At 41.7% G+C, this 17,050-nt stretch overlaps 4 protein-coding genes and 1 non-coding gene across 5 annotated transcripts in view; 3 read left to right on the top strand and 2 right to left on the bottom strand.

Moving 5' to 3' along the window:
• The first annotated feature begins 3,182 nt into the window (after positions 1-3,182).
• On the top strand, positions 3,183-5,194 carry mrpl51 (mitochondrial ribosomal protein L51). The gene is made up of 4 exons (XM_030784797.1): positions 3,183-3,315; positions 3,449-3,540; positions 4,694-4,801; positions 4,902-5,194. The coding sequence occupies exons 2-4, from the start codon at positions 3,456-3,458 to the stop codon at positions 5,096-5,098; spliced, it is 390 nt and encodes a 129-aa protein (XP_030640657.1). The 5' UTR covers positions 3,183-3,315; positions 3,449-3,455; the 3' UTR covers positions 5,099-5,194.
• A 244-nt stretch (positions 5,195-5,438) lies between these two features.
• On the top strand, positions 5,439-5,510 carry trnae-uuc (transfer RNA glutamic acid (anticodon UUC)). The gene has a single exon. It is a non-coding gene; the product is annotated as a tRNA-Glu (tRNA).
• Positions 5,511-5,845: 335 nt separating this feature from the next.
• Positions 5,846-8,658, bottom strand: tfpt (TCF3 (E2A) fusion partner). Its single transcript, XM_030784916.1, has 6 exons — positions 8,494-8,658; positions 8,050-8,304; positions 7,342-7,412; positions 6,882-6,951; positions 6,577-6,714; positions 5,846-6,284 (listed from the first exon to the last, which is right to left on the bottom strand). Exons 2-6 carry the CDS (start codon positions 8,299-8,301, stop codon positions 6,210-6,212), a joined length of 606 nt encoding a protein of 201 aa, XP_030640776.1. The 5' UTR covers positions 8,302-8,304; positions 8,494-8,658; the 3' UTR covers positions 5,846-6,209.
• Positions 8,659-8,910: 252 nt separating this feature from the next.
• ndufa3 (NADH:ubiquinone oxidoreductase subunit A3) lies at positions 8,911-10,667 on the top strand. The gene is made up of 4 exons (XM_030784818.1): positions 8,911-8,933; positions 9,869-9,943; positions 10,193-10,270; positions 10,470-10,667. The coding sequence occupies exons 1-4, from the start codon at positions 8,924-8,926 to the stop codon at positions 10,559-10,561; spliced, it is 255 nt and encodes an 84-aa protein (XP_030640678.1). The 5' UTR covers positions 8,911-8,923; the 3' UTR covers positions 10,562-10,667.
• A 3,627-nt stretch (positions 10,668-14,294) lies between these two features.
• The window catches only part of LOC115821095 (brain-specific angiogenesis inhibitor 1-associated protein 2), an 8,686-nt gene continuing 5,930 nt past the window's right edge, over positions 14,295-17,050 (bottom strand). Inside the window, exons 9-14 of the mRNA XM_030784856.1 lie at positions 16,758-17,050; positions 16,030-16,261; positions 15,286-15,351; positions 14,705-14,912; positions 14,513-14,553; positions 14,295-14,367 (exon numbers count right to left, since the gene is read on the bottom strand). The exon at positions 16,758-17,050 is cut by the window's right edge and continues 251 nt beyond it. Coding sequence (XP_030640716.1) covers positions 14,295-14,367; positions 14,513-14,553; positions 14,705-14,912; positions 15,286-15,351; positions 16,030-16,261; positions 16,758-17,050 — 913 coding nt within the window. The remainder of the gene's footprint in view (positions 14,368-14,512; positions 14,554-14,704; positions 14,913-15,285; positions 15,352-16,029; positions 16,262-16,757) is intronic.

Here is a 17,050-nt window from a genome sequence, read left to right as displayed (position 1 = left end):
TCTTTGAAACAATAAATGCATTACGTTTTACCCCCTTAAAAGAACCGTTTTTTTTTTCGTTCGCCTCTCGGGGCCCGATTTTAAATGTATCTTTCGAAAAGCGTGGAAGGGTGCCACCTTTGACTCGTCTTGGGTCGGTTCAGCTCAACCTTCAAAATTTCTCGTTTTTCGCATCTTTGGACAATAAACGTCAGACTATGCGCGTTGCAGAAACACAGGAGGGTGCAAAAGATGACAGGTGGACTTTACATAGAATAAAAAACGGAACGGGAGACAAAGCCTTTTTGTACAAAGATATTTAGATCATATCAATCATGCACCAAAGACCAAAAAAAAAAAAAGTAGCACACACACACACACACACAAAAAAAAGAAGAAAAAAAAAAAAAAAAACCAAAGCACAAACCGTAGCAGATCCTTTGCAACTTAATACATGTGAACTTTCGGAGGAAAATGCTGTTTCGACAGTTGAGGAACCTTGACCTGTATTTGTCACCAACTGTTGCATCACAAAAGCGAAATTTGCAAAATGCAAAGAGATGAATTCTCTCCCAGATTCACTTTACAGTACGTGACGGGTTGGTTTGGCCTTTTAAATGACATACTTCAGTTTCAAAGGTGGAAATTATTGTTTTGAAACTGAGTGAAAAATAGTTTTGTTCAGAGCAGAGCACAAACGGTTCGGCCTAAGGATGCTTATCTGTAGTTAATAAGCTCAATCCTTTTGTTAGACCGTGCAACGGGGAAATTTGACCCATCTGAGAGAGCGGTGAGCTCACACACACACCCGGAGCAGGGGGCAGCGACAGCTGCAGCACCTGGGGGTTAAGGTGCTTTGCTCAAGGGCACTTCTGCCATGCAGCCATTCAGTCATATTGAGGGAGGGGAAAGCACTATTCATTCACCTGCTGGTCCTGGGGGATCAAACCTTTTGGTTCCAAGCGTGCTTCGCTAACCTCTAGGCCACGGCCGCCCGCCGGACTTGCGAACCGCCGGGCGGCACCGTGTTCCGCTCATGTTCTTTTCCACGGCAAAATCTGTCTCGACCTCCCCGACCGTCGGTGTGTGCGCTCCTCTGTCTGAGCCGACAGGCTCTGTTACATCAGTCTTCGCAAAGACCACTCCAGTCATTGCGATGCTTTGACATTCAACTTATTTTCCGCTTAATGTCGTGCGTGCGAGATCGAGAGGTCTATCAGAAGAAATGTCAAAGACATATTTGGTTAATATGTCTGAACTGTGTGTTCTTTAACATCCCCTCCCCCCCTCCCCCCCTTACACAATAAATAATAAAAAAAAAATGTTTCCACAGTCTTCATCAAACAGAGAATGTCAAAGTGTTGACATTCAGTAAAAATAGAGTTCGCTGTAATTCTCTTTAAAAATAAGTTTCCACTGACGTGAGCCATGGGACCAGCACCACTGGTTCTACTCAAACACAGAGTGTATTCCTATCAGCTGAACAAAGCATGTCTGTCTGTCTTTCTTCTCTTTACAGTAAAACTGAAACTGACATCTTGGTTTTGAATGGGCGTGTGTGTGTATACGTGTGTGTGTTTGTGTGTGTGAGGTATATATATGTGTGTGTATGTGTGTGTGTATGTGTGTGCATGTGTGTGAGTGTGTGTGTGTGTGTGTGTGTCTGTGTGTGTGTATGTGTTTGTAAGAGTCTGTCTGTGTGTCTGTCTGTGTGTGTGTGTGTATTGTGTCTCTACATGTGATCCACCTATCAGTGTTTATTCTGTTGTGCATGTGCATATTGGCTCCCATTTAAATACATGGGAAATATACAAATTAGAATCAGTCCATGCAAGAGACAGGAGAGCTTGTCTGACCTTTTGCTTCATTCCAGTTGATCATATAAATATGTATTTTTTTGTTCAAATCTCTTTAACTTTTGCACCTTTGTGAGTCACACCAATAGTGACGATCGCTTTTGCGATACTCGCTTGTTTAACTGCAATGTTTTCATATGAGCAAAACTGTGGTTGCACTTTGAATATTATAAATGATTCATAAACAGCTTTTCTAGAATATCAGTCAATCACACAGTCAGGCAGATAAGACAACCGTACAGAAAAAGAGAGAACAGACGCTTAAATGGAGCATCTGAGCACGGTTTTGCTGTGACTTTTTTTCTTTTTTTATTGCTCACAGACATTTTCTAGGTCAGAGTGAAAGGTTAATTGGTTAAATGGAGGCTTCAGCCGAAAAGCAATTTTCCACTGACACCCTGCATACTTATATAGATGCTGAGAACACAGTTTGTTTGGCCAAATAAGGCAAATATGCAAAAGCAATTAAAAAGAATTTCACACAGATTAATCTGTTAAAGAGATGCAGACACTAATATAACTTTGTGAATATCCAGTGAATATGTGAATATCCATGACATTGCATTGGTATTAATAGACAAAAAAGCTTATTAAGATATGACTTTCAAAAGTATATCATTTTAGGGTTGCCTATGGAGGAAATATTAAAATTAAATCAGATATTTTTTAGTGTAGTGCATTTATAGACTAATGCTCAGATTTATTTGTTCAAATTAATTATTGTGTATATTTCAGCATTTCTGAGAAATATGTTGCTGTTTTAATCTGAACAATTTTTAAAACACGAAATTTCGATGCTTAATGTTTGCATTCCCGTGGTGAGTAAACGCGCCATAAAAACCATATAGTGTTAGTCTAACCAAACCAAAATAATTCAAAAGTAACATTTTCATAATTAGGTTTAGGATATGTGTAAACATTAGGCCCAAATAAGGCCATTCCCCATTTTTTTGGTCTGCAATTATGTAATATATTCTGATGAGCTTTGTGACGTAACAATGTGTTCGTTCGGTCTTCGGGTGTCTCGCATCAGAAAATCACGAAACGAAGTTCCCTGAAATCTCAAATATCCATATTGAAAGCTTAAAAGATTCAAGTGTATACTATTCTTTGGAAATTACGTAAACCGGACATAAAACTAAATAAAGTCCAATGCGTACTACAAACGCCCACCGTCGCTCAAGTTTAATAATCAGCCGTTTGTCTTTGGTATTATTCATCAGGACAAGACGGTCAATCCCATGGATATGTAGACTTTCGGTATTACGGTAATTTATCGCTGCGCATCGTATTGATTTATTACGGTTGGACGTTACAGAGCATCATGGGTTATTACAAAATGGTGTCTCACTAAACATGCATGTTCTTGAGTGTACAGCATTGTAAACCTTGTCTTGTTTTAAGTGAAAACAATGGCCAGTTCTTTCATTTGAGCGCCTAACATTTGCCTCGCCAGACGGATTACTTGAAACATTCCAAGGTAAGAACATTTATTTAAAAAAGCACGAGAACTATTACACCGAACGACGAGCTAACAGCTAGTAGAGCAAGGTGAAATCTAGTTCACACTGGTGACATAAACGATGATTGTATGTTCTGTCTGTGCGTTGCAGGTAAACAATGTCTCTCTTTGGCGGATTGTTAAGGTCCAGTGTGACATTTTGTCACTCAGCTCTGCTGCAGTGCACAAGACCGTTTTCCACAGGTAGGCTGTATTCAAACTAATCGTTTCTCTGCTCTCTCTGCGTCCTTGGTCATCACTCTGACGACGCTGACCGAGTTGTTGTAGCAATAACGTGTCAAGTGTAGATATACATTAGATTTCAAAAGTCGTAGTGCAGTACTTAAACCTGTTTTTTCCCGTTTGTCAAGAACTAAAACGCATTTTTGTTCAGTTAATATGTATTCAAGAATACTTTAATTATTACTAACACTAATCACTCCGAGAAATGCTCCTATGTAACCGAAATATATCCGAATATCGTGTTCACACGCCACTTGCTAATTTTTTTTCAATTGTTATGACGCCATGATTCATCCACATAATTACATAAGGATGCTCCTAATACACAGTGTGAATTTCTCTTGGCTTTTAGCAGCTAATACCGGAGGTTGACTCAATTAATGCGGTCCTCTTTGCATTATAATTGCTACTAATAGTGCTTTTACTTCGAAAAAGGACTTCTCTTAAAAAATGTTTCCCAGCTCTTTGTAACAAGTTCAAGGAAGTTTAGTAAAGCTGTTTGGGGCCAAACTGTTCTCTTGCGTTTTTCTCGGAGTCGTTTTCAGCCAAAGAAAAACCAAGCAGACCCTAAAGTGACCACCCCATCTGAACACCAGTGCATCAGTCAGTCTAACATTGTTACAAGACAAAACACCTCCTGCATTCAAATTCAAAGTCATCTGAATGAAGAGTGTCCCTAGCCAGGCAATAGAAGTGAAGTGAAAAGACACTTGGCGAATAGAAAATTGGCAAATTTGATGAAACAAAAACAGTTCTTGGTAGTGGACTCAGACTTTTGAACCTTTTACTCTGTGTGTTGGCTAAAGAGTCATATACAGACCACATCATTTAAATCTTATTTAACAGCACATGATTGACAGTGCCTTGATGAGGGTTTGTTTGGGGTTAAAAAGCAGGCAGTTATTGGATATCCAACATATGCTACTGGCGGATGCAAAAGCAGAATGAAGAGATTAAGACAAATAGCGAATTGTCAGATTTTTGCCTTGCAAATCAAATCCTCGTTATCTTGCTTTGCTGTTAAACATACAAGAATAGTCAAATATGGTTTATATTTTATAAATCTGTGAGATTGGAAAAGTGAAGTAATGTTTTTTCTTTCTTCTGATTTGAGGAATATGTTCTAGAGTGCGAATGCATGCGATTCCCAAACTTAAACATGTGGATCGCTGGACAGAAAAACGATCCATCTTTGGAGTCTATGACAACATTGGAATCTTAGGTATGTAAACTTGAACGTGATGCAGTTGTAGATCAGCTGAATCTGATGCACATCAGGTTGATTTGCTATATTTTTATCATTATTTGTGCGTTTCTGGCAGGTGACTTCAAGGTCCATCCGAAAGATTTGATTAGGGCGCCGGTTTGGCTCAAGGGTTTCCGCGGTAACGAGTTAGAGCGACTTATCCGAAAGAAGAAGATGGTTGGAGACAGAATGATGACGGAGGATCGGCACAACCTGGAGAAGAGGATCCGATATCTGTACCGCCGATTCAACAGATACGGAAAACACAGATGAAACTGCGGAAGATAAATTAATTTAGGATTACTGCGTATTATATTTTGATAATATTTCACCTGTTATATGAGTGCAAATGTGACCATTAAAGTTAAGAAGTTGTGAATCAATTGAGTTGTGTTTCATCTCGTGTTTTTGTGTGAACTTGAGCTGATGCGAGTATAAAAAACAAGAGGGTGTAGTCATTATAGATTTGCTCACAATTAGAAAAATACGTGATCCACTTCATTTTACGTATATTTTGTTTTGATGAAATACGTTTATTTTGTTGTACGTTTATGGATCAATTTTATGAGATCAATTCTGATACTAAAGATAATGACACTAAAGTAACGTAACATCCCATATGGTCTAGCGGTTAGGATTCCTGGTTTTCACCCAGGCGGCCCGGGTTCGACTCCCGGTATGGGAAGCAATATTTTCTGGGCTTCACGTTGGCTCAGTGGTTAGCGCTGTTGCCCCGCAAAAAGAAGAGGCTCATCGTATGTGTGTGTGTGTGTGCTCACTGGTGTTGGGATGGGTTAAATGCAGAGGCTATGTTTCACTATTCTGTGTGTGTGTGTGTGAGACAAAGTCAGTTTGTTGAACTGTAGTTCCAAAAATTTATTTTACCAAACAAAACTTTACAAAACAAGCTTTAAGAAAATATCATTAAACGAATAATAAACATTTGAACATTTTTTTAAATCCTTGCAATTCAGCATGAAAAAAAAACAAAAGAACCTTTTAGCCCTCTGGTTTGCAAGCCCTGTACCTTCACGGATCTGCATGTGAGTCACGACAGTTCACACAGCAGATCAAAACAAGTTTTTAACAAACTCACATTCACCATCTTCCAGTTCACCCCATTTATACTTGTAACATGCAGTGACCACTAGTGGTCTCTCAGTATCTGCCGCTGTCCAGTCAAAGGTACAGGTTTTCCGTCCCACGGAAGGAGATCTTAATCCAAGTGTCTCCGACTGCTGACCTACGATCAGCTGCTCCGTTTGTACGAACAGCAGCATTTGTAACTGTTTTACAAGGCAAACACTGATCCCAGATCAGTGGTCTTCCTTTCAGAACTTAAATACGTATGTAAACCGGTCAGCTCATCTGTTGCTATCACTGGTCAGTGGGAGAGAGAACTGGGGCTTGGGAACCCGGTGAACTGGGAATCGGCCAGCATGGGAAGTTCAGGTTCTGCCTGTCAGAGGATAAGAGACAAACATAAATACATTTCAGTTATCCACACGCCTTAATTACCTGAACCTAACGGGAAACGATAAGTGTGCCCCATCACCCATATTTTCAAGACTAACTTACAAATAATATGAGTAATATCATGGAAGACATTAAAATCTAAAGACTCGGTGCGATCATATTTGGGAACAGTTGATGATTTCGTGCTGTCTTTGAACAGTACCATCATACCATGTCCTATAATGTATTCATTTTTATAATGCAGTCAAAGCATTTGAAAACCAATCCGCTCCTACCTGCGAATCTCTCTCTTTTTCCTTGGGAACCCGATGCCTTTTTTTCTTAGGCCCGCCTGCTGATTGGTGGGGAAGTGAGGGGGAGGAGCCATCCTCATCTCCCCCGGGAGGACAGTCTAATGTGGCTCCGCCCTCGTCCTGCAAAAGCAAAGTTTCATTCCGTTCCTTTTAAATTCAGTCCAACTTTGACTGTAGGCCGATCAAAGGCTTGAGTCCCTCTGGAACAAAACCTTAAGGAACAACACACAAAAGGAAAAGGAATTGGCCAGTTTAGAGTCGTATAAATTTGATTAAGAGTGTCTGACCTCCAGTGGGATGGTGAGCTGAGCTGCCCTGTAGTCGTCTCCGTACGAATCAAGAGTCTTCATCAGAAACCTGAGAAAGCAGATCAACTCGTAAGACCTAAAACCCCCTGATGAGGATTATTAGCCAAAAACGTGTTGACACTCATGCTCCTCCCACTAATGTGTACGGTTAATCGAGTTGTTGTTTGCTTGAGTTTCAAATAAATATATTTTTTTTTTTATCGACGTCAGCTCTCTGTGCAGTCTTTCATGTTGAAAGGTTAGTGGCGAAAAAGTGGTCACAGTGTTAACAGAGATCCTCATTAAGAACTACTTAAGTCGTGTTTCAGGAACAAGTTGACAAAAAGGTTCGACTTTCAACCTCAACCTCAATGTAAGTTCCTCGGACAGCCAAAAGCTTCAGTCAAACACTAACGTCAGACATTAACGTCGTCCGTTTAACGGTGATGTGTGACCTTACCTCCTTTCTTTCCTCAGACGACGGGTCAGTCGCTGGACCTGGTGTAGACGACTGAGAATCCTCTCATTTACCTGAGAGACAGAAGAAGAGGAGAGAGGAGAGGAGAGGAGAGGAGAGGAGAGGAGAGAAGAGGAGAGGAGAGAAGAGAAGAGGAGTGGAGAGGAGAGGAGAGGAGAGGAGAGGAGAGGAGAGGAGAGGGGAGGAGAGGAGAGGAGAGGAAAGGAGAGAAGAGGAGAGGAGCGGAAAGGAGAGGAGAGGAGAGGAGAGAAGAGAAGAGGATTATAGTTTCATTCTGTGAGGGAAAGACAATTTGTGGTGTTCATTAGGTTTCCTTTATCTATTCCTCTAAGTTCACCGACTTCAGTTCAGTTGAGATTGACTGAATTTTTTGATGAATCAGAGAACAATTCACAAAGTCATCGGTGAAACAGCGCTAAGTTGGTCTTGAATCAACAACAAAAGTCAGGAGCCCTAGCACGTGCGTTCAAGGCTCTGACCAATCACTTAATGACCCACACTTTGATTTAAAGAGAGAAGCTCACTCGCAACACCCTCCCGCCCACAAAACCGCTACACGTAACATTTTGCAGACACCACGTAGCACACAACGGGAAAGGTGTAAAGTATTGAAGTTCCCCCGTTAAAATGTCATCATTTTGTCCCGTTTATGACTGTAACTTGTAAACGTACCTGTGCATATTTTCTTACCTGTTCTATTTCTTTGCATCTCTTACTGAGAGCCAAGTACTTCCGCTTGTCCAGCTCTCTTCTCTCCTCCTCCTCCTCCTCCTCCTGCCCGGGACCTGGACCCTGTCCCCCGCCGTCCAGAAGCTCGCTCCCTCCCGGACCTAGTTCCACCTCTCCGGGTCCTAGCTCCACTCCACCAGGTTCAAGTTCTGCCTCAAGAATGTGACCCCCGAAGAGAGGGGGCAACGCCAGACCAGAGAAATCCTCCATCATCTCCTTAAAAAAAACAAAAACAAACAAAAAAAAAAACAGCACGAACGAGAATCGTGAGTCCGAACAATCGCGTGCAGTTTAATTTGATGTCTCGCGACGGGTCCTTTCACATGACATCTGCGCTAATATTTGCGCTACGCTGGGACGAAATCTTGCCCAGTCACCTTTCATCTTCGCGCGATCCGGTCTTACCTTTGGCAGCTAGTGTTGAAAAGAGAACAGTAATATCAGGTTACTGTACAATTACTGTACAATTCCGTGATATGTTCCCCATTTCAACCGGTCCAATTCGACTGAGTACTACTACTGTCCTTATGCCGCTGGTAAATAACGTCTCCTTTAGATAAACGTCTTGCTGGTATTTCAGATAATCGACCAAACACAGATCAGGACGAAATGTATTCTAAATTTTCTTTTCCACATTGCCTACATGATATCCAAACAAATAACTCGTGTTGCATAAAACAGGTACAATACGTTTAGAAAGAAAGTGGGTTCACAAGTATTAACGAACCATCAGTACGGCGCATATAAACTACGTCAGCCAAGCACATTTGATTTGAGATAGCCTGAAACTACAATTCCCATACGGAAGTAGTACCGATAAACTACAGAAAGAAACATGGCGGGCCGTAAGTACTCGTTTCAAGGAGTTGTACTTAAAACTGTTGGACACAGCTTCTCCCTGCACCCTAATGATTTTTGCGTATTTTGTTATGTGTCTGAAAGACCCAGCAAGTGACCTGTATTGCGTGGAATAACTTGCTTTTAGCTTTTACCAGGAAACCTTGTGACCTTGGAACAGTTAGCTGCGTTTCGGCTAACGTTAGCTTGTTGGTCCTGCTTAGAGTAATATGCTTGTAACAACCAAATAATTGAATAAATGTCGGTCAAATGATGTTTTATAAAATACAGATAATTGTATATTTTTTTTTAATTCAGTAGTTACATTTGATAAGTGTACGTGAACTTCATGTAATTAGCATTTGTTCTGCGTGTCCACAGGTCGACGTTAGCCGACTATATCAACTACCATCGTTTTAAATTGAGAAATACTGTGTGGTAGCTTGGTCGCAGATGATTTCAGTTGTAGCAAATAAGTTACAGTACATCTGCTAAAAAATTATGTATGTTATGTATTGTGTTCCCAGGGCATTAGCGTTACAAGACAGTAGAAACCTATTCCGTACATCAGTATGCTGACCCTTACAGGTTTTAGTCGGTAATCAAACAGTGTCCTGGTGTCTGTTTTAATATATCGCTGTTTGTTAAAAGGGGCCGGATCCCATTAGCATTCGACATTGTGTGTCTGTTACCTAGGAAACACTTCCACGAGGCTCAGCCGTCCGTGCCATCATTCCTCACTGATACCGCTTTTGTCAGCTCTGTGCTTTTACCGGACACTGTTCCTAACTCGCTTAAATTTTGTTCCGCAATTAGCGTGAGAAGCAATGGTTTGGACACATCTAAACCTTTGCGTTAAAACGCTATAGTGTGAAATCTGCACTTGACTTACATTGTTGTTAATTTTGTGGTGCCTAGACCTGATTTCTTTTGACCATTACAGGGGTAGGAGCGATTCTGAAGAACGTTTGGAACAAGGAGCCCGTAGTCACGGCTGCGTGTGCCCTGGGGGCTTTAGGTAGTTAAAATAATATTTCTTTTATCCCAGTATTAGTTCACTGCCATTGTCAAAATGTCCTACCTAATATATTTACCGTTCTTTGAGTAGACACATAAACACTGTCCATTTTTGTCACTCAAATGGTTGTTTTGGTTAAAGTACTACTGTTGTTGAGTGGAAGTTACTTGGGTTAATTTTCACATTTTGTGACCTGGTGAAGCATTTCTTTTATAATTTTCTTCTTTTTTTTTTCTTTCTTTCCTTCAGCACTTGTTGTTCCATTTGTTAGTCCTGTCACAAAATACGCAGGCATGATAAACCAGGCGACCCCATACAATTACCCAGGTACGACGCCGCCTGCCGAAGGTCACACCTTCATTCGCACTAATCAACGATCTTTTATCCGTGCTGCTGTGGTTACCTCTCGGTATCTTAGCGTCCTTAAGGTTTAACGTTATTGTAATACGGTCTGAGCTTGTCGTCTTGACATAAGAACGAGTTTCATCGCTGTCCTATTAACTTAACGTTCTCGCCCCTTCTCCAGTTCCGGTTCGGGACGACGGCAACGTGCCCGATATTCCGTCTCATCCGTGTGATCCTCAGGGACACAATCTGAACTGGCTGAAGAATTTGTGAAGGATCCTTGAGCCCGCTGTACAGATCACAACCGCATGTCTTCTCTCCTCCCCTCCCTCCCTCTGACTCTTCTAAACAGAGATCGACCAATAATAAAGCTTCTTTATTTAAGAACACTGTCTGATCTTTAATGCTGATTTTGCCTGACAGTCGCTGGTATGATGTGTCTGTATGAAGTAGTACGATATGAGATTAACTGAGCACTAAATGGGGTGAGACGCGGGTCACTTTAGTCACACAGGGAAGAAATAAACTCTAGCAAATGCTTTGGAGATTAAACAAGTTTTATTTAAATTCTCTTTAAAATCAAAATACAGAAGAAAGGAGAGAAAAAGGGGATAATGCGCTCTTTAACTTTCTTTGCCGAGCCTGTCAACCTAGCGGCTTCACAGCCGAGAGAGAGAGAGGCCTTTAATGCTTGCTTTGCAACCCAGATCCAGAGGGACCTGTTATGAACCAGGTTTTCAGATCAACTTTGTTTGGTTTGCTTCATAGCTTACTGTGAGGCGGATTTAGCGTCTAGCAGTAGATAAAAAGCTGAATTATACATGTGTTGTCAACTATATGATGTGGTAAGAGTTAAAAGGCAAACGACAGAGTATAAATGTAAACATAGGATCATAAGACAGGTGTCAGTACAGTTCTTTGATGCATTGATTGATCTTGCGTTTAGTATACAAAATAAAGTGATGTCACAGCCCGGCTGTTATGATGTCATAATGTCTACATCTTAACATTCTGAGAATTTCCAAGATTCAAAACCAACAGCGATTGAAGACACTAGATTAAAATACAGTCGTTCTTTTTTTTTTTCTTTTTTCTTTTTTTTTTTTTTTTGCCAGACGGCTCTGTATAAACCCCTCATTCTCAAACGTGTTGGCATTATTGCTTCATGTCAAACAGGTTCAATTACAACAACAACAACAAAAACGCAACGGCAGGTTACAGCGGTTGTGAAAAAAAAGCTTTGTGAGTGTTTGTTGAAACTGGACCCGGCGAGATCAGCCTAATTTCCAAGCGTCTTAAGAGTCCGAGGTCAAACGAGAAAACAGGCATTGGATGGGAATGATAAAAAAAAAAGAAAGTGTGATTTTTTTTTTTTCTGAATTTGCGTCTTCATCTTGTAGAGGAACAATATGGTCTATGGATTAATAAGAGATAAAGAAAGAAACAAAATAATCATAGATTACTTCTAAGTCCTCCTAGAATGTTTTTCTTTTCCTTTTTTTATACAGATTAAAGGAGACTGACTTCAGACTGACAGATTGGATTCAGTTAAAATGACAAAAAATGAAAATAAAAAAGATTCAAAGGAAAAAGGCAAAAAAATGACATTTAAGTGTTCAAATACATAAGAACAGTATTAGGACTTCATGGTTATAACAGTTTCAGTGCAAAACCTCTTCTAGCATCAAAAGTAAACAATTTCAGTCTAACTCAATATGTTAACTGTTGTTATTTGTTTACTTGTTAGAGCTCCTATATGGAAAGTAAACGATTATCTTGGATGGATATTGAATGATCAAAAGAGATCATATCATTTCATTTCATTTTTGTAAATGTCTATTTACATACTAAATACAAACTGAACACTGAAATGTTCAGATTTTAAAAATCAGAATTTTTTTTTTAAAATGCCAATTCAGCTGAAGAAACCATATCCTTTCCTTTCATATCCTCAACTTCAACCCTGTCACTCAAAAAAATGACAAATCAAAAAGCGACAGTGACAACGACAACAATGAAAAACTGGTACGCTGAGTGGATAGATGCTTCTAGCTACTCTCCTACGACTGCTTAATACCTTACGCACTTACTCCTACACTTTTCCACTTTCCAAATCCATCATCTTTACCTTCACCGTTACACTCAAGTTTTCCTTAACACTCTCTGTCCACACTCTCTCTTTAAAGGCCCATGCCTAGCTTCTGAATGGTGAATACTACAATAAGCCTAATTTTGGGGGCGGGGATTAAGACGAGTATTAACCAATCAGACGAGGGGGGGGGGGGGACAGAAATTCAAGAGCTGGGATCCATCTTATTTGTCTTATCTACAATTCATGCTTAATTTTCAGACCCTTTTCTCCAACTGACGATCCATTCCAAAATCCCTCTGACATATCTCACTGCTCTTCCATGGCCAATCAAACAACACTATATTTCCCAGAATTCTTTGAGTTCTTGTAATTCGTCCTATCAGAGTGAGACAAGGCAGAATCGACTTATCTGCATTGTCTCTACAGCGACAATATACGTCCTTCTCTGAAGAACACACAGTTTCAAATACATTCATGATAATTTTGAAATTACTGGTAAAATAGTTAAATCAAACTGCCATTTAGTGGCAACTCATTCCCAAAAAATCTCATGACAGCCCCTTTCTGTACCTCTTATTAACATCATTCTTTATATTTTGTGATCTAAAAAATTGTGCGTTCTTGACAATTAAGTGATCATTTCAAATGGATTTAACAAAACAAACAAACAAACAAAAAAACGCAAATCAAACAAAAATCAGTCATTTAAATTGACAGTAAGTTTAGCAGTGTCCGCCCCCCCCCCCCCAACACCAGTACATTAACAAATATCTTACTAAAGTATAATAAAGCAGAACACGCAAATCACGTTCTCTCAGCTTAAGGCTTTTGTTCTGTAAAATACATTGAAATCCTTGGCAGGTCTCCGTTGGACTTACAAACACGCGCTGTCCGCGCAGGACATGAAACACGTCGTGTCAAAACTGCGACGCTCCAGCGGGCACCTGTCCCACTTTGCCCATAAACATCATAAACTGGGGGGGTGTTCCAGAAAGTGGGTTTAGTGAAAACTCAGAGCTAGTAAACTCAGAGCAAGTCGTAAATCTCCTAATAGAAGAGCCCAACGGCTTCGTTTTGCAAGGAGAATGAAGCCAGAGGGCTCTTGTATTATGAGGTTTACGACTTATTCTGAGTTAACTACCTCAGGGTTTTCACTAAACCCGCTCTCTGGAATACCCCTCTGGTCTAAACTTCCAACAGGAAGAATGGTTCCTAACTAGACCCAAATTCACAGCTGCGGCACGAGCGAAACAAAAACGCCGAACAAACTGAAAGAGGCTGTGGTGGACGTATGGCACGGGCAGAAAACGGTTCCTCTCGTCTTTCTGTTAAAAAGGCCGCGAAAAACAGCGACACGCACGGATGTGAACGCATGCTGAATGTTACACGTTACGTTCAACAGCCTATCTCTAATGCAATCAGCATTACAGCAATATTTCAGAATCACTAGTGCCCCCTTGTGTTGTCTGAGGGTACTGTCAAATAATTGTGTCTAAAACCACAGAGACAGACAACCACCCCTCACCCCCCCCCAAAACAAACCCCCAAACAAAATAACAACAACAACAACAACAACAACAACAACAAAACACGGTGTGTTTTGGTGATAATGTGGTCACATTTAGCATTAAAATCAAAGTAACATGTTCTCAATAAGATTTTCATACGTTTGTCAGATATGGACTGGAAACCTCTATTTAAATAGCCACCACAGGTAAAGTCAATGGAATATTCTGTGGGCTGACAGTTCAAAGTCAGAACTTCCCCTAATACTCTGACTGTTCACAGCTCAGTACTACAGATGGCTGTAGGTAGTAGCACTGATGCCCTCTGGGAGAGAGATAACATGTGATGCCCCTCTCGTTAAAATGGGGTGGAAAAAGGGGGAGGGGGGAGGGGGGAGGGTGTTAAATCTTATTCGATGAGCGGGGCCGAACGATCATTGGTCACTGTCTTCCTGAGTCGAATGTGGGCAAATGGATTGGTCCTGTGTGAGAGGTAATTTACATACAGGTCATCATAACTGGCTTATCGGAGAGAAAAAGATACATGCATACACACACGCGCACACACACACACACACACACGCCAACACACACTGTGATCATTTAGGTGGTAATGAGTGTATTTACCTGGTGGGGGAGGGAGGAGGTGAAGCCACATCTGTGGTCAGCTGTAGTTAAACATATAGACACATATAAATATGAATAAATATGAATGACTTCATTTCTAATATTAATAAACACACACACACACACACACACACACACAGGTATAACTATGTCATACTGTGGTGAGGGGAGATGAGTGGGTCTCAGTCTGACCTTGATCCTGTGCGTGAGGAGTCGTGGGCTGAGCTGGGCGGAGTCGGTGACCATGCTGTAGGGTCGGGGGCGGAAGGTGCTCACACGCTGACTGGCTATAGAACGCTCCTCCTCCGAGTCTGGACTGCCCTGCCCCACATGACCACCAGGGGGCAGCTTGTCCAACTGCCCAGTACTGGTACTGTTTGCTTTGGACAGTCCAAGGGAGCTGTATGTGTATTTGTGTGTGTGCATGTGTGTGTGTGCAAGCATGGGGGTGTGTGTGTGTGTGTGTGTGTGTGCGTGCGTGTGTGTGTGTGTGTGTACGTGTGTGTGTGTGTGCGCGTGCATGCGTGTGTGTTTTGTGGAGGAGAGGGGAAAGGACAGAGAGAGAGAGAGAGAGAGAGTGAGAGAGTGAGAGCGGTGAGAAGGTTTCCGTGTTCTCAGCGGAAAGACTCTTCAGCGGTCTAGCACACAGTGGAAACTTCTGGTACAGAATGAGCTGATCAGACACATGTCAGTGTAAGCAGCAGTAGACGAAAGAGTCTACCACATAAAGACTGAACACACAAACATTAACACACACACACACAGGGACTAACCTAACGTTCTGCTGTTCAGGCGTGTTTGGGTAGGGTTGGGTGTAAGAGAATGGGAACCAACCTTTCCTGAAGAGTAAAAGAGAAGGACATAAACAATCAACATGAACTATTCATAGACCCCACTGAACAACAACAACAACAACAACAACAACAATTTTATATTCAAATACTGTTCATAGGAGCAGGAAAAAAAGTACAAAAATTGAAGGCCATACACACACACACACACACACACACACACGCACACACATATATAGAATGTGTGTGTATATATATATATATATATATATATATAAATAAATGAGTCTGAACCCATAGTATGGCCTTCAATTTTTGTAAATTTTGTCCAATATTATTTTGTAACATTTTGCCCAATAAATGACATTTTTTTCAGTAGATATTTTTTTTAAAATAAAATTTCTCTTATTGTATCCGTCATGATCTGGAATGAATGCTGCATTGAGTTTCGCTGAAACGTTAAACTGGAGTTTTTTTGGCCAGTTTTCTGGAGTTGTACAGGATATGACATCTTTTGCCATACTCCTTTTTTTTTGTTTGTTTAAAGCAACTTTGGACAAAAGCACATGCAAAACGACTAAACATAAATGTCACATGGACTCCTGATTTTTCATAATGTCCTAAATGACGACAGGCCCTGAAAGGGACCAATCAGGTCGCCTCTTTGACCGCATCACTGAAAGGGACCAATCGGGTCGCCCCTTTGAACGCATCACGGCGCCGTACCGTCCTGTCCTCTCGTTCTGGCCGTAGTGCCAGCCGTCCCGCGGCTCGCTGATGAGGAGGGTGATGGTGTCGCCGGGGAGGAAGACCAGCAGACACGACCCTCCTCCTCCTCCTCCTCCTCCTCCTCCTCCCACACCTGCAGCAGATCCATCAGAACTGCTAGGGGTGTGGGGGAAAAGGGCCTCCACACGGGACGGAGGAGAGAGAGGGAGTACACGCGGAAGAGTGGAGCCTGAGAGAGAGAGAGAGAGAGAGAGAGAGAGAGAGAAAGAGGAAAGAATGAGAAATGACAAAGGAGAGAGAGATAGTGAGGGAGGAAAAGAAAGAGAAAGAAGAGGAGGGTGAGAGGTGAGTTTTAGGAAAGAGTAAAATGAGTATGGAAAGCGTGTGTGGGGAGAAGCAGCAAAGATGAGTGATGGAAACAAAATGAAAGTGAAAGAAAAAAACCAAAAAAACGGAGGTAATGATGGGAAGAACAGAGTGGCAAACTCTAGACGCGGAGTTGGAAAAAAAAAAAAAAACTCCAGGGCATCAGCCTTAAATTTTTATAAGTATCCATTCATAAACGGACAGAAACCAACAACAAATATCAAAACAAAACATTATATTCTACACCTTCCACATCTAACATACTATCCGAGCAACATAAAAAACCCCACAAATTTGTCCGTAAGCCAGAAAACCAGCGAAAAGCAAAAAAGCAAAAAAGCAAAAAAGCGAAAGCTTACCCAGAAACCCCATCCGAGCCTCGCTCCCGGTTCGCCGCGGTAACGGCAGGGTGGAGGTGGAGTAGAGATCCGCCGCCTTCATCAGCAGGACGCTGCTGGCCGGGTTTGAGCCGGGGACGATATGGTGGGCGGAGGAAGGCACGGGGGTCATCGCGCGGGAGAGGGGCGCGCTGTGGGGTAGCGGGGGACTTTGAGGGGCCGTGGTGGGCGGGGCTAACCCCTGAAGGGAGCTGTGAGTGACGGGCGAGAGCGTCACCGGCATGGAGGACAGAGGAGGAGGAGGAGACTGCAGG

Source organism: Chanos chanos, chromosome 9, assembly GCF_902362185.1.
Source record: "Chanos chanos chromosome 9, fChaCha1.1, whole genome shotgun sequence".
In the NCBI taxonomy this organism is placed as follows: domain Eukaryota; kingdom Metazoa; phylum Chordata; class Actinopteri; order Gonorynchiformes; family Chanidae; genus Chanos; species Chanos chanos.
The sequence above is the reverse complement of the archived record's forward strand: the minus strand, read 5'-3'. Positions and strand labels throughout refer to the sequence as shown.

What these genes read in the sequence shown, in the direction of transcription:
- ndufa3 (XM_030784818.1), top strand. An exon ending in GTGTGCCCTGGGGGCTTTAG is followed by an intron (nt 9,944 to 10,192) that starts GTAGTTAAAATA and finishes TCTTTCCTTCAG; the next exon opens with CACTTGTTGTTCCATTTGTT. An exon ending in GACCCCATACAATTACCCAG is followed by an intron (nt 10,271 to 10,469) that starts GTACGACGCCGC and finishes CCCCTTCTCCAG; the next exon opens with TTCCGGTTCGGGACGACGGC.
- mrpl51 (XM_030784797.1), top strand. Translation starts at nt 3,456, where the DNA reads ATGTCTCTCTTTGGCGGATTGTTAAGGTCCAGTGTGACATTTTGTCAC. An exon ending in CACAAGACCGTTTTCCACAG is followed by an intron (nt 3,541 to 4,693) that starts GTAGGCTGTATT and finishes TTCTGATTTGAG; the next exon opens with GAATATGTTCTAGAGTGCGA. An exon ending in TGACAACATTGGAATCTTAG is followed by an intron (nt 4,802 to 4,901) that starts GTATGTAAACTT and finishes CGTTTCTGGCAG; the next exon opens with GTGACTTCAAGGTCCATCCG.
- tfpt (XM_030784916.1), bottom strand. Translation starts at nt 8,301, where the DNA reads ATGATGGAGGATTTCTCTGGTCTGGCGTTGCCCCCTCTCTTCGGGGGT. An exon ending in GATGCAAAGAAATAGAACAG is followed by an intron (nt 7,413 to 8,049) that starts GTAAGAAAATAT and finishes TCTGTCTCTCAG; the next exon opens with GTAAATGAGAGGATTCTCAG. An exon ending in CGTCTGAGGAAAGAAAGGAG is followed by an intron (nt 6,952 to 7,341) that starts GTAAGGTCACAC and finishes CTGCTTTCTCAG; the next exon opens with GTTTCTGATGAAGACTCTTG.